Source organism: Salmo trutta, chromosome 29, assembly GCF_901001165.1.
Source record: "Salmo trutta chromosome 29, fSalTru1.1, whole genome shotgun sequence".
Classification (NCBI taxonomy): Eukaryota; Metazoa; Chordata; class Actinopteri; order Salmoniformes; family Salmonidae; genus Salmo; species Salmo trutta.
Window position 1 is genome coordinate 27408282 of NC_042985.1, and position 17076 is coordinate 27425357.

Genomic DNA, 17076 nt, shown 5'->3' on the forward strand with positions numbered 1-17076 from the left:
CCGGATTCGACCATATTAATGACCTATGGTTCGTATTTCTGTGTGTTATTATGTATTAATTAAGTCTATGATTTGATAGAGCAGTCTGACTGAGCGATGGTTGGCACCAGCAGGCTCATAAGCGTTCATTCAAACAGCACTTTCGTGCGTTTTGCCAGCAGCTCTTCGCAATGCTTCAAGCATTGCGCTGTTCATGATTTCAAGCCTATCAACTCCCGAAATTAGGCTGGTGTAACAGATGTGAAATGGCTAGCTAGTTAGCGGCGCTAATAGCGTTTCAAACGTCACTCGCTCTGGGAGTTGGCGTAGTTGTTCCCCTTGCTCTACATGGGTAACGCTGCTTCGAGGGTGGCTGTTGTTGATGTGTTCCTGGTTCGAGCCCAGGTAGGGACGGAAGCTATACTGTTACACTGGCAATACTAAAGTGCCTATAAGAACATCCAATAGTCAAAGGTATATGAAATACAAATCGTGTAGCGAGAAATAGTCATATAATTACTATAATAACTACAACCTAAAACTTCTTACCTGGGAATATTGAAGACTCCTGTTAACTTTTTAGTGACAGGGGGCAGTATTCGGAAATTCAGATGAATGACGTGCCCAAATTAAACTGCCTGCTACTCGGGCCCAGAAGGTAGGATATGCATATTATTAGTAGATTTGGATAGAAACCACTCTGAAGTTTCTAAAACTGTTTGAATGATGTCTGTGAGTATAACAGAACTCATGACAGGCAAAAACCTGAGAAAAATCCAACCAGGAAGTGTGGAAATCAGAGGTTTGTCGTTTTTCATGCGATTCCATATCCAGTATGCAGTGTCTGTGGGGTCATTTTGCACTTCCTAAGGCTTCCACTAGATGTCAACAGTCTTTAGAACGTTGTTTCATGCTTCTACTGTGAATAGGGAGAGAATAAGAGCTCCTGGAAGTAGATAAGTGAGAAAATGACATGAGTTCAGCGGCGCGTACTCACGTGAGAGTTAGCTGTGTTCCTTTTCTTTTTTGAAGACAAAGGAATCGTCCGGTTGGAATATTATGGACGATTTATGATAAAAACTTCCTAAAGATTGATTCTATACATCGTTTGACATGTTTCTATGAACTGTAATATAACTTTGACTTTTCGTCTGAACTTAACTGCGCGAGCACAGCGCATTTGGAGTACTCCACCGAACGCGCAAACAAAAAGGAGGTATTTGGACATATATATGGACTTTATCGAAACAAATTAACATTTATCGGGGAACTGGGATTCCTGGGAGTGCATTCCGATGAAGATCATCAAAGGTAAGTAAATATTTAATGTTATTTCTGAGTTTTGTTGACTCAAAATGGCGGGTTTGGTTTTGTCTCTGAGCGCTGTACTCAGATTATTGCAAAGTGTGCTTTCGCTGTAAGGTTTTTTTAAAATCTGACACAGCGGTTGCATTAAGGAGAGGTGTATCTATAATTCTTTGAATAACAGTTTAATATTTTATCAACTCGTTGTCAACGAGTATTTCTGTAAATTGATGTGCTCATTCACCGGAAGTTTTGGGAGGCAAAACATTTCTGAACATTACACGCCAATGTAAAATGTTTTTTTTTTATATAAATATGAACTTTATCGAGCAAAACATACATGTATTGTTTAACATGAAGTCCTGTGACTGCCATCTGATGAAGATCAAAGGTTAGTGATTCATTTTAGCTGTATTTCTGTTTTTTGTGATGCCTCCCCTTGCTTGGAAAATGGCTGGTTGGTTTTTCTTGTCTTGGCGCTGTTCTAACATAATGTTATGTTTCACTGGCTGTTGAATAGTGTGTCCCGCGTGTGGGACGCTAGCACATTTCCCAGAGAGGTTAAAAGGAACCACCAGCTTTCATATGTTCTCATGTTCTGAGCAAGTAACTTAAACGTTAGCTTTCTTACATGGCACCTATTGCACTTTTACTTTCTCCAACAATTTGTTTTTGCATTATTTAAACCAAATTGAACATGTTTAATTATTTATTTGAGGCTAAATTGATTTTATTGATGTATTATATTAAGTGAAAATAAGTATAAATTCAGTATCGTTGTAATTGTCATTATTACAAAAAAAATTAAAAAGAAATAAAAGAAAAGAGAATGTAAAAAAAATTGCCGGTTAATTGGTATCGGCTTTTTTGGGTCTTCCAATAATCGGTATCGGCGTTGAAAAATCATAAATCGGTCTACCTCTAATGTGAACTTGCATGTACCTTAATAACAAACTTGTATGCCATCTGTAAATATGAATTAAATTGTTAAATTACAAGCCTAGTTGGTGTAGCTACAGAAAAAGTCAGGAACCTTCCCGCTGGTCATGATTGGCTGAAATAATGGATGGGATGGCCATGCCGAGAGATGAGTGTGGATTGGTCTGCAATGTAGCATGCTTCTGTTTATAACATGAGCTACTCGGTACGTCAATCCGTTTGTACTGTATGGGTTGGGATTATGGTTCACTGTTTAGCTAGCTAGCTACCTAAACAAGAGACTCCGCTTCACCAGATGATTACACGACCCATCAAGTTAGCCAGATGTGTCTGGGGATGATTACAACCATCTATTGTATTTCATGAACATGTGTACATGTCTAGACAATAGTGACACATCCACTTAGGTAGATGTGGCTGGGGGGTGGTTATAGCATTCTTTTCCACATGACCCCATCAATTTAAACAAGTGTGTCTGGGTAAGCATTATGAAATAGTTATGTGGACATTTAATAATTGCTACTATGCAAATAACAATTTCATTGTGCCGTTTACACCTTCTGTATCCTGTGCCAAATACATGTTGCTATATAGTGTGTGTTTACCAAAGGCGGTAATGTGAAGAACAATATGACCTGCACCAAAGTCAGATTAGGATATATGCCTTGGTAAAGTGTATTTTTACTACTACTTCCACCACGTTTAGTCTTGAAATCTTTGGTTGTTTATTACACTACTCTTACTTTGTTTAGCATATTAAGGAGTTTTTTTCCCCCACCTTTATTTATTATTTAACCAGGTAGGCAAGTTGAGAACAAGTTCTACAAGTTCTCATTTACAATTGCGACCTGACATGGGTGGGGACAGGCTTAAGAAGAATGTTAACTATGTAGACAACGAGCTCTCCAGTAGGTGTACCAAAACATTCAATGTCCATTTTCACAAAAGTGGTGATAGAAGTTTGTTATCTTTCAAAGCAGAATTACTTCCATTGTTCCTCAACTGCAGTGTATGATACACCATTTTGTAGCTGATTACTAATTTAAATTTATGTTTTAGGAATAACAAATGGAATTTAACATTAATTTCTAATAGTATTCTAATTAAAATCAGGTAAAAACTGCTGAATGTGTCCCCAAAAAAATCTGTATTTTTTAAATGTTGATATACCTGAAAAAAAAAATCAAGCATTTTCTTTGACTTTTGATAATTCAGTATATTTCAAACCGAATGCTTTTACTCGGGTAATATTTTACTCTGACTTTCACTTGAGTCATTTTCTATTACAGTAACTTTACTTTTACTGAAGTATGACAATGGGGTACTTTGTCAACTGAGTAGGCAGAACATTTTCACTTTCATTCTGAGCTGATCATACCACGTAACCCAGAAGTATCTAGCTAAATTCACTATCTTTCAAGCCATCACATTACGGAAGTGAAATAGGATATTTAGCTTGGATGCATAAAGCGGACTACTTCAATGTTTCCCCAAATATATAGCATATCTGTATGACCTGAAAGGTTGGTGAAGTTGGCAAGCAACTCATTATGTTAAAGCCAAAAAGGCAAACACTTCAGCTAAAACGTGGTTTTGTCAATAAACCTACATGAAAATAAGGAACTTCAGGTCAGCAAATTACCTGCTTAATTTCTACGGTGCAATATGGATTTTGTTGTCATCACCATTCACAGAATAGGATGAAGAGCATGCATGTGCGATATGTCGCTTAAACAGAAAACACCATTGGAATTGGTATGCACATTCGCAATGGAACACTCGTTTTACCATCGATCTTTGTCCGATCTGATGCAACTGTGTGCAACAATATCATCGAATAATAACACGGAAGTGAAACACACACCATCAACGTGTTGCACACATCTTCATAGATTATTTCCAATAGAAAAGTGAATCGATATTGGCTTACTTTTTGCTGAGTTCATTTGCGTCCACCTCTGTAACGTCAGCCATCTTCCTCTTGCAGCAAGTGAGTGAGTGCTGCAAGCGAGATCAGCGCCTATATATACACACACACACACACACACACACACACACACACACACACACACAACTGTACGCAATGACGTCTCAACGCGTTCGAGGGCATCAGTCTGACGCAAGACGCTGCGTAAAAGTAGGCCCACACTCAGACCACCAGGGGATCATATGAGTTTATTTTGTTGTTTCAAATAACTCCACGGGTGGCCTTCATTTTTATCTTCGTTGAAGAACACTGGTCCTTTACTAATTATAAATGTCTAATGCGAATATTAAAATACATGTCAATATGTGATCATATTCATCTGGTTTCTGAGCATCCTTTCTTCCCTCGCTCTCCTCCCTTCATAATTTTAGGACATGTTTTGGATGGACAACTAGGGTATGACCACGATGCATTTAATTGATGATTAGTTATGTTACTCTTCAAACGTAATTAGATTGATGTGCTTGTGACATTTCAAATCTTTCACTGTATGGGAAATTCATGTCTGTGTCTCCTGAACAAAAGAAAAGTTGATCAATGCAAAAATTGAACCAAAACCAAACATCAGAGTGGGTAAATAAATTAGACAAAGGAAAACGTATCATCTATCTTTATTAATATAGATACCAGCAGGTTCACATAAATATAACTACTAGGGATGCACAATATATCGGTAATCATATCGGAATCGGCCGATATTAGCTAAAAATGCCAACATCAGCATCGGCCCGATGTCTAGTTTAACGCAGATGTGCAAAACCGATGTCAAAGCTGACGTGCATACCTATATAACGTAGGTAGATGACGCCACGAAAAATATAGCGCTACATGTGCAACACAGCATTCATAACCTAGCCCACAACGTCTGCTGTGTGGATCGAGCGGTCAACAAGTCGAGCAGTCATTTGGAAGAGTAAGAACATTTCAGTGAGACAACTCAAAGGCGAAATCCATTAACGTCAAGATAATGGATTCATTACCCTTGACAATCAACCATTCTCTGTCATGGATGATGTTGGCTTTGGCCGACTGTTCGAGCACCGGTACACACTAAAAAAGTAGGCGCTATTTTTCAGATGTCGCTCTACCGGAGTTACACAGTATTGTTGAAACTCACATCCATGAGCTACTCGCTATGGGCGTCACTGCTATTAGCTTCACGACTGACATTTGGACCAGCGATGATGTCAGCCCCATGAGATAACATTAGATAAACCCTCTTGAACTTTTTCAGCTAGTTAGCCATCAAAAATTGCACTGATAAACGATGGGGAATAGTAACCTGCTCATCCTTCTGAAGCTTGCCTGGCAATGCGTGCTTGTCCCCAACCCACGTTTTGACAACTGAATGGGAACTTTCCTGCATGCACATTTGATCAATGCCAAATACATTTGATTGACAACTAAAGGGTGCGTTGGTAAATTACCTTCAGCGTGTCAGTGCGCGCTGGGTCGTTCGGAAAGTCAGCGCATTGTCAGACACTACACTGGACGCTGTGGCTGAGGAGTGGGGTTGATCTGAGCATTCCTCACAATTGCAGTCAAGCACCAAGCTAACTGGCCACCTCACTCTGACCATTTTACCCGCCCTAGCAGAGCTGGTTAGGCTGTTTACATGTTATCTAGAGTGTTAGTGACTAACTGTACTAGTGGCAACAATTCATCAGTTATTCTGCGCTCTGGCACATTCAGACGAGAGTGCTCGGAAATCGAAGTAGATAGCCAGAGATATGCTAACTGGATAATAGTCGTTCAAATTCAGAATAGTTAACTAGATAGCAAAGCGATTCACATTTATTGCTAGTTAACCAAATGACACCTGTATCTCTAGCTGTAGCCACTGAAAAAAAGAGGGAAAAAGGTCAGTCACTCACTCACTTATCCAATGACATCCTCCTTAGCTAGCTAGCTAACGTTAGGCACCATGCTTTAACTTAGTAAATAAATAGCTACATAAATAGATATGCTAGCCTATTAGCCACATTATGACTGACCTGTGATCATTGCCCTTGCTAGGTTTATTGTATTGCAATCCCCAGGATTAGTTACATTTCTTCATATCATATGAGTAGTTAAAGCGCTGTCAGTTCAACTTTAAACAGCGCATACAACCCAATTATTTTTCCCTGTTCTATTGATGTTAATGTGATATCAATATGAGTGATTAACAAAATAGTGTTGCGTTAACCTTCCCACTTTGGCAACCCACTTTAAACAAAATGCAACAATCCAAAATGTAGCTGGCTATTTTTTACAAGTTGTCCTCTAACCAGTGATAAGCACATTATTCCCAGATTCCATGCACCTTTTCAGTAGGGTTCCTTTGAACAGGATTTGCAACCTGACCCCCCCACCTTGTTCTATTGATTACAATGTGATATCGATATGAGTGATTGACAAATACGTGTTGCATTTCCCTTTGTTTTGGCGACCCCCAAATCAAAACATGATCCGTTTCAGGAAGCTAGGCGAATGTCGCACGTTGCTAATACACAGGAGAATTAAATGTAAAACATTTTGGGGGATAAAAATAGAATGTGAACTTTCACGTGCCTTAATAACAAACTTGTATGCCATCTGTAAATATGAATCAAATTGTTAAATTACAAGCCTAGTTGGTGTAGCTACAGAAAGTCAGGAACCTTCCCGCTGGTCATGATTGGCTGAAATAATGGATGGGATGGACATGCCGAGAGATGAGTGTGGATTGGTCTGCAATGTAGCATGCTTCTGTTTATAACATGAGCTACTCGGTACGTCAATCCGTTTGTACTGTATGGGTTGGGATTATGGTTCACTGTTTAGCTAGCTAGCTACCTAAACAAGAGACTCCGCTTCACCAGATGATTACACGACCCATCAAGTTAGCCAGATGTGTCTGGGGATGATTACAACCATCTATTGTATTTCATGAACATGTGTACATGTCTAGACAATAGTGACACATCCACTTAGGTAGATGTGGCTGGGGGGTGGTTATAGAATTTTTTTTCCACTTGACCCATCAATTTAAACAAGTGTGTCTGGGTAAGCATTATCAAATAGTTTGATGTGAACATTTAATATTGCTACTATGCAAACAACAATTTCACTGTGCCGTTTACACCTTCTGTATCCTGTGCCAAATACATGTTGCTATATAGTGTGTGTTTACCAAAGGCGGTAATGTGAAGAACAATATGACCTGCACCAAAGTCAGATTAGGATATATGCCTTGGTAAAGTGTATTTTTACTACTACTTCCACCACGTTTAGTCTTGAAATCTTTGGTTGTTTATTACACTACTCTTACTTTGTTTAGCATATTAAGGAGTTTTTTTCCCCCACCTTTATTTATTATTTAACCAGGTAGGCAAGTTGAGAACAAGTTCTACAAGTTCTCATTTACAATTGCGACCTGGCATGGGTGGGGACAGGCTTAAGAAGGATGTGAACTATGTTAACTATGTAGACAACGAGCTCTCCAGTAGGTGTACCAAAACATTCAATGTCCATTTTCACAAAAGTGGTGATAGAAGTTTGTTATCTTTCAAAGCAGAATTACTTCCATTGTTCCTCAACTGCAGTACATGATACACCATTTTGTAACTGATTACTAATTTCAATTTGTGTCCTTTAGACAAAGGAAAACGTATCATCTATCTTTATTAATATAGATACCAGCAGGTTTATATAAATATAACTACTAGGGATGCACAATATATCGGTAAGCATATCGGAATCGGCCGATATTAGCTAAAAATGCCAACATCAGCGTCGGCCCGATGTCAACTGTGGGACCTTATTCAGTCAGGTCCATAAGTATTTGGACAGTGACACAGTTCCTGCTTGTTCTTGGGGCTATTTGCCTTCAATTTTGCCTTCAGCAAGTGAAATGCATGCTCAATTGGATTCATGTCAGGTGATTGACTTTGCCATTGCAGAACATTCCACTTCTTTACCTTAAAATACATAATTGGGTTGCTTCCACAGTATGCTTTGGGTCATTGTCCATCTGCACTGTGAAGCACCGTCCAATGAGTTCTGAAGCATTTGGCTGAATCTGAGCAGATAATATAGCCCTAAACACTTCAGAATTAATCCTGCTGCTTTTGTCAGCAGTAAATACAAGGGAACCAGTTCCACTGGCAGCCATACATGCCCACGCCATAACACTACCTCCATCATGCTTCACAGATCAGGTGGTATGCTTAGAATCATGAGCAGTTTCTTCCCTTCTCATCATTCTGAAAGTTATCTTTGTCTCATCTTCACATAGGATGTTGTTCCAGAACTGTACAGGCTTTTTTAGCAAACTAATCTGGTCTTCCTGTTTTTGAGGCTTACCAATGGTTTACATCTTGTGGTACACCCTCTGTATTTACTCTGGTGAAGTCTTCTCTTGATTGTTGACTTTGACACAGATGCACCTACCTCCTAGAGGCTGTTCTTGATCTGGCCAACTGTTGTGAAGGGGTTTTTCTTCACTAGGGAAATAATTGTCGTCATCCACCACAGTTGTTTTCAGTGGTCTTCCAAGCCTTTTAGTGTTCCTGAGCTCACCAATGGTTCTTTCTTTTTAAGAATGTACCAAATAGTTGATTTGGTCACACATAATGTTTTTGCTATCTCTGATGTGTTTGTTTAGATTTTCAGTCTAATGATGGCTTGCTTCACTGGCAGTGACAGCTCTTGGACTTCATAGTGAGGATTAACAGCAACAGATTCCAAATGTCACACTTGAAATCAACTCTATCCCTTTTATCTGCTTATTTGTAAATTAACTAATTAGGGAATAACACACACCTAGACATGGAACAGCTGAGCAGCCAATTGTCCAATTACTTTTGTCTCTTAAAAAAAAGGGGGGGAGGGGGGGCACATATAAAAAGTGCTGTAATTCCTACACCGGTCACCCGTTTTGGATGTAAATACCCTCAAATGAACGTCTACACTTTCAGCTCATTATTTAATTTCAACTCCAATATGCTGTGGTAGACAGCTAAAATAATAATAACTTGGTCAATGTCCAAGAAAGATCTCAAGGATGATCAATGGAAACAGGATTCACCTGAGCTCAATTTTGAGTCTAAGAAAAAGGGTCTGAATACTTATGTAAATAAGGTTTTTTATTTTTAATACATTTGCTATCATTTCTAAAAATCTGTTTTCACTTTGTCATTATGTGTGTAGATTGACGAGGAAAAATCTATTTTAGAATAAGGCTGTAACATAACAAAAAAGTGAAGGGGTCTGAATACACTGTATACCAGTGTGCACGGTTGTCCGTTTGATGTAATTAAATAGTATATTATTTGTATCGTTCTATGGAAAATGTACATAATGTGTTTTGTAGTGATGTCTCCATGGCAGATGTTTGTATTGGCTTGTGTCTGGCATGCACGACCTAGACTTATTTATAGATTTGAGAGGAGAATACTGCCATGTTATAGAAAGGCATGATCCATTTATTATTTCATCAAATCGGCTAATGTTGCCATTGTGCTACATGCATGAGTGAGAAAAAGTTGTGATGGACTACTTTCTGCACACGGTCAGTGTGAACCGGAGTGACTATCAGTACTGCCACATGCAATCGTGTTCCCTGCACTCAGCCCCTCCCGCGCTTCATTATGGCACCCCCCATGTCTCTTTTGTAACTAATGTTCCTATACTTCTGAGTATAACCATGTTCAAAGTTTCACCCAGAATCCAACAGTGGCTAGCTATGACAATCTGTTTGTACTGTATGGGTTGGGATTATGGTTTATTGTTTAGCTAGCTAGTTGGTGAAGCATGATTCATCACTCCGGAGAAGGCGTTTCCACTTGCTCTAGAGTCCAATGGCTATCTTAGGTTTGTTTGCGGCTGCTCGGCCATGGAAACCCATTTCATGAAGTTCCCGACGAATAGTTATTGTGCTGACATTGCTTCCAGAGGCAGTTTGAAACTCAGTAGTGAGTGTTGCAACCGAGGACAGACAACCTTTACGCGCTACGCGCTTCAGCACTTGGTGGTCCCATTCTGTGAGCTTGTGGCCTACCACTTGGCAGCTGAGACGTTACTCCTAGACGTTTCCACTAAACAATAACAGCACTTACAGTTGATTGGGGCAGCTCTAGCAGGGCAGAGATTTGACAAACTGACTTGTATGGTAGAAAATTACGAGATTATGTTTTAACCTCTCTCGGGTATGTGGGACGAAATCGTCCCACCTAGTCAACAGCCAGTGGAATCGAGTGGCGCGAAATACAAAAACCTTAAAAATGCTATAACTTCAATTTCTCAAACATATGACTATTTTACACCATTTGAAAGATAAGACTTGTTAATCCAAGCACATTGTCCGATTTCAAAAAGACTTTACAGCGAAAGCAAAACATTAGAAGAGTACCCAGCCAGAAATAATCACACAGCCATTTTTCAAGCTAGCATATATGTCACAAAAACCAAAACCACAGCTAAATGCAGCACTAACCTTTGATGATCTTCATCAGATGACACTCCTAGGACATTATGTTATACAATACATGCATGTTTTGTTCAATCAAGTTCATATTTATATCAAAAACCAGCTTTTTACATTAGCATGTGACGTTCAGAACTAGCATACACACCGAAAACGTCCGGTGAATTTACTAAATTACTCTTGATAAACGTTTACAAAATACATAACAATTATTTAAAGAATTATAGATACAGAACTCCTTTATGCAATCGCGGTGTCAGATTTTAAAATACCTTTTTGGCAAAAGTACATTTTGCAATATTCTGAGTAGATAGCTCGGCCATCAAGGCTAGTTAAACAGACACTCGCTAACATCGAGGCTCAGTAAACTCAGAATTACTAGTAGAAAAATTTGATTACTTTTGCTGTTCTTTGTCAGAATGCACTCCCAGGACTTCTACTTCAACCACAAATGTTGTTTTGGTTCAAAATAATCCATAGTTATGTTCAAATATCCTCCGTTTTGTTTGTGCGTTCAGGTCCCTATCCGAAGGGTGACGCGCGGACGCATGTCGTGACAAAACATTTCAAAATATTCCATTACCGTACTTAGAAGCATGTCAAACGCTGTTTAAAATCAATTTTTATGCTATTTTTCTCGTAAAATAGCGATAATATTCCAACCGGGCGATGTTGTTTTCGTTCAAAGGCTGAAAGAAAAACATGGCCACTTCTCGGGGTCGCGCATCTCCTGTCTCTGAGCCACCAGCCTGACCACTCACAAACAGCGCTCCTGTACCTAGCCCAGAGACAGCAGAGATCTCATTCCACTTTCTGGCGCCTTCAGAGAGCCTATGGGAGCCATAGAAATTGTCACGTTACAGCAGAGATGCTGTATTTTCGACAGAGATGCCACAGAAGCACAAGAAATGGTCAGAGAGGGCACTTCCTGTATGGAATCTTCTCAGGTTTTGGCCTGCCATATGAGTTCTGTTATACTCACAGACACCATTCAAACAGTTTTATAAACTTTAGAGTGTTTTCTATCCAAATCTACCAATTATATGCATATTCTCGTTTCTGGAAAAGAGTAGTAACCAGTTTAAATCGGGTACGTTTTTTTATCCGGCCGTGAAAATACTGCCCCCTACCCTAGAGAGGTTAATACTGTTTATGCATCGAATACGGTTTCTCAGTACTCCCTCATCTGTGTCTGTGGGAACTAAGTTGGCCTCTGGGGTTTGAGCTAGCAACTGATTTAGGATGGTCTTGTCCTCTCTCAGAGCCTGGTATTTTGGTATTTGTGTACTCTGAGGTACCAGGGAGGAGATGGCTCTGGTATAAACAGCTGATAAGAGGAACCTTGTCTTAGGGGCCAAACTTTGACTTCTGTACAATTAGAACAGTTTTCACAGCAAATGATATCTGGCTGGGGGATACTCCTTCCTCAAATACAAAACCTCACCCTTTGACCCATTCCACACATGTTGTTTGTCATGTAGACTAAGAGGTTGTATCTTTGCCATCTTAACCCAACTCTGTTTCGGGGTTGTCAGCGATCACCAGATGATTGTTTGTCATTACTTCAGAGTCTCTCTCACTTTGTTAGAATTTCCACGACACCTGTTGGAAAGGTGGCATCCTATGACAGTGCCACATTGAAAGTCCCTGAGCTCTTCAATACGGGCCATTCTACTGCCAATGTTTGTCTACGGAGATTGCATGGCGGTGTGCTCGATTTTATACACCTGTCAGCAACGGGTGTAGCTGAAATAGCTGAATCAACTGATTTGAAGGGATGTCCATATACCTTTGTCCAATGTGTGCATTTCATGAACATGTGTACATGTCTAGACAATTGTGACTCATCCACTTAGCTATATGTGGCTGGGGGGTGGTTACATTTTTTGTCATCTTTGAATATGTTTTAGTTTGATTTGATCATCTTCAAATAATATTTTTGCAGGAATCTCCTTGCGAATGATTTTGCCGAAGATTGTATCTCCGCCAGCCTGGGCAACATTTCTGTCACATGAACCATCAATTTAGACAAGTGTGTCTGGGTAAGCATCATCTAATAATAAAATATTTATACTATATTTTCATCTGGACACGTTCTATTTTTGATATTGCAAAAGCAGACATGCAAGTAACCATTTCACTGTAGCTTTTACACCTTCTGTATCCTGTGCATGTGACAAACTTTGATTTGATATATAGTGTGTGTTTACCAGAGATGGTAATGTGAAGAACAACATGACCTCCACCAAAGTCAGATTAGGATATAGGCCAAAGACTAGATAAAGTGTACTAATACTTTTTGCTTCTACTTTCGCCACTTTAAGTCTTGAAAACCCTTGTTTGTTTAGCACATGGCCTCACATGTGAATCCTTAAAGAGATGGGTGGGGCTAAGGCTTAAGAGGGTGTGAATTCTTCTGAATGGGTATAGAGAAAGAAGAGCTCTCCAGTAGGTGTACCAAAAACATTCAAGGGCCATTATCTCAGAAGTGGGGTTACAAGGTGTAGTGTTTGATGTAGATATACCATCTTGTAGTCTGTGTTTTTATCCAATGTAATTAAAAAAAAAAAAAAACACTTTCTGGTGTGTCCTGTCTACTTAGTGTTTGAGGGTTTTTTTTTAAACAAAAATCACGCTCTCTGATTTGCCTAATATAAGTAATAAAAAAATTTATTGTATTTTTTACTTCTGAGAATTAAGTAAGTATATATAAAACCAAATACTTAGACTTTTACTCAAGGAATATATTTTACTCTGACTTTCACTTGAGTCATTTTCTATTCAGGTAACTTTACTTTTACTCAAGTATGTCAATTGGGTTGTTCCACTGAGTAGGAAGAACATTTTCACTTTCATTCTGAGCTGATCAGTCAGACCACGTAGCCTAGAAGTATATAGCTAAATACACTAGCTAGCAAGCCATCCCATTACAGAAGTGAGATTATTGAATAATGCAAAAAACTGACGAGTTCAATGTTTCTCCACATAAATGGCACATCAGTATGACCTGAAAGGTTGGGAAATTTGGCAACAACTCATTATGATAAAGCTAAAAAGGCAAAAAACACGTTTTAGCTAACGAAGTGTTGTTAATCAACCTACATGAAAACAAGAAAGTTAAAATCAGCAAATAACCTTGGGTAATTTGTAAAATGCAATAACGGTTTTGTAGTTATATCCACTCGCAGAATAGGATGAAGAGCATGCATACGTGTACATTAAGGGACTGCAAGCAGCACGTGCGATACGCGGCTTGAACCTAATGGACCATTAGAATTTGTATGTACATTCGCTATGGTACACTTATTTTTCCATCGTGTTTTATCCGATCTGATGCAACTGTGTGCAACAATATCCTACTGCTTTTATCGAATAATAACATGGAAGTGATCCATACGTCTTCATAAATGCTGTCCAATAAACGAGTGAATCGACAATGGCTTACTTTTTGCTGAGTTTCTCTGTATCCACCTCGGTAACGTCTGCCATCTTATTTTTCTCCTTCGCTAGACTTTATCGGGCGTTGGCATGCAAGTTACGGTGCATTACCGCCATCTACTGTACTGGACTGTGGGCCAGAGCAAGGGAGAAACTAAATTCTACCTGCCAGCCACGTTTCTCTTAAAAAATATTTACATATATTTGAGAATATATCTAATGACGTTCTACTCAATATACTCTTTAAACGAATTTCCTGTATTCCCTTCTCCCTCATAGTAGATCTCAGCCTCTCTCTTTCCCTCTCATATTGCCCACACTGTATCAATACATGCTCCACTATCTCCATTTCAAAATCAAATAAAATAAAAATGTATTTGTCACATGAGCTGAATACAACAGGTAAAATGCTTACTTAGAAGCCCTTAGCCAACAATGCCGTTTTAATTAAAATAATGCAGTTAAGAAAAATATTTACTGAATAAACTAAAGTAAAATAAATGAATTTATTTTACCTTTATTTAACCAGGTAGGCAAGTTGAGAACAAGTTCTCATTTACAATTGCGACCTGGCATGAATGACGCTATATACAGGGGGTACCGGTATATGTGCGGGGGTACAGGTTAGTCACGGTAATATGTACATGTAGGTAAGGGGTAAAGTGATTATTCATAGATAATAAACAGTGAGTAGCAGCAGAGTAAAAAAAGGGGGTGTCAGTGCAAATAGTACGGTTTTATGGTTTGGGGGTAGAAGCTGTTAAGAAGCCTAGATTTGGCGCTCCGGTTCTGCTTGCTGTGAGGTAGCATAGAGAACAGCCTATGACTAGGGGGGCTGGAGTCTTTGGCAATTTTTAGGGCCTTCCTTTGCCTGGTATAGAGGTCCTGGATGGCAGGAAGCTTGGCCCCAGTGATATACTGGGCCGTACTCACTAACCTCTGTAGCGCCTTTCGGTCGGAGGCCGAGCTGTTGCCATACCAAGCGGTGATGCAACCAGTCAGGATACTCTCGATGGTGCAGCTGTAGAACTTTTTGAGGATCTGAGGACCCATGCCAAATCTTTTCAGTCTCCTGACTGGGAATAGGTGTTGTCGAGCCCTCTTCACGACTGTCTTGGTGTGTTTGGTCCATAATAATTTGTTGATGATGTGCACACCAAGGAACTTGAAGCTCTCAACCTGCTCCACTACAGTCCTGTCGATGAGAATGGGGGCGTGCTCTGCCCTCCTTTTCCTGTAGTCCATGATCATCTCCTGGCAATAATCCCACTTTCCTGTTGGAGGCTTTCCTATCAAATGTAAAGTCTTATTCAACTGGCTGTTTCCCAGCCTTAATCAAATCAAATTTATTTATATAGCCCTTCTTACATCAGCTGATATCTCAAAGTGCTGTACAGAAACCCAGCCTAAAACCCCAAACAGCAAGCAATGCAGGTGTAGAAGCACGGTGGCTAGGAAAAACTCCCTAGAAAGGCCAAAACCTAGGAAGAAACCTAGAGAGGAACCAGGCTATGAGGGGTGGCCAGTCCTCTTCTGGCTGTGCCAGGTGGAGATTATAACAGCACATGGCCTAGATGTTCAAATGTTCATAAATGACCAGCATGGTCAAATAATAATAATCATAGTAGTTGTCGAGGGTGCAACAAGTCAGTAACACAAGAGTAAGTGTCAGTTGGCTTTTTCATAGCCGATCTTTGAGAGTATCTCTACCGCTCCTGCTGTCTCTAGAGAGTTGAAAACAGCAGGTCTGGGACAGGTAGCACCTCCGGTGAATAGGTCAGGGTTCCAGCAGGTCTGGGACAGGTAGCACGTCCGGTGAACAGGTCAGGGTTCCATAGCTGCAGGCAGAACAGTTAGAACTGGAGCAGCAGCACGGCCAGGTGAACTGGGGACAGCAAGGAGTCATCAAGCCAGGTAGTCCTGAGGCATGGTCCTAGGGCTCAGGTCCTCCGAGAGAGAGAAAAAAAGAAAGAGAGAAAGAATGAGAGAATTAGAGAGAGCATATTTAAATTCACACAGGACACCGGAAAAGACAAGAGAAATACTCCAGATGTGACAGACTGACCATAGCCACCCGACACATAAACTACTGCAGCATAAATACTGGAGGCTGAGACAGGAGGGGTCAGGAGACACTGTGGCCCCATCCGATGAAACCCCCGGACAGGGCCAAACAGGTAGAATATAACCCCACCCACTTTGCCAAAGCACAGCCCCCACACCACTGGAGGGATATCTCCAAACACCAACATACTATCCCGGGACAAGGCCGAGTATAGCCCACAAAGATCTCCGCCACGGCACAGCCCAAGGGGGGGCGCCAACCCAGACAGGAAGACCACGTCAGTGACTCAACACACTCAAGTGACGCACCCCTCCCAGGGATGGCATGGAAGAACACCAGTAAGCCAGTGACTCAGCCCCCGTAATAGGGGTAAAGGCAGAGAATCCCAGTGGAAAGAGGGGAAACCGGCCAGGCAGAGACAGCAAGGGTTAATCTAAAAATAGCCTCCTCTCTTCTGTCCCTTTCTACCATCTTCCCCTCCCCGACTTTCCTATATACTTGCAATAAATGCCTGCCCTTAGTATCTCTATTCCACTGCTCCTGCCATCTCTGCATCATCACTGTCCATATCAGGGTTTTTCCCTCTGCCTTGCTCATTGAAACTACAACATCCCCGAACAAAGTGCTTCTTTAGCCAGTACATCAACCTTCTCTTCCCCTCCACCCCCACATGGACTCGAACCCAAGTAAATCTTATCTGTATACCCATCTATCTAATCCTGCAATGGGCTTGTAGTACATCATAAAGCAGGTCTTGTCTGCTATGTGATCTAAAGGACTGAAGACTCATCAACACTGCACATGAATCAGAGCAAATAACTACTCTGTCTGGCTTGACTTCCTCCATCCACTGCAAGGCCAACAATATGGCCATCAGCTCTGCCATATATAGAGCCAGATGATCTGTAATACGTT

At 40.3% G+C, this 17076-nt stretch overlaps 1 protein-coding gene across 3 annotated transcripts in view; it reads right to left on the reverse strand.

Annotated features, from left to right (window-relative positions):
* The window catches only part of LOC115167274 (lysine--tRNA ligase), a 33390-nt gene extending 19187 nt beyond the window's left edge, over nt 1-14203 (reverse strand). Inside the window, exon 1 of one of the 3 annotated variants that reach the window (XM_029721524.1) lies at nt 14104-14203. In XM_029721524.1, coding sequence (XP_029577384.1) covers nt 14104-14147 — 44 coding nt within the window. In that variant the 5' untranslated portion in view covers nt 14148-14203. Of the gene's footprint in view, nt 1-4153; nt 4275-14103 lie in introns of those variants that run through there. The other 2 variants (XM_029721523.1, XM_029721522.1) reach the window with 2 other exon arrangements.
* Nucleotides 14204-17076: the final 2873 nt, after the last annotated feature.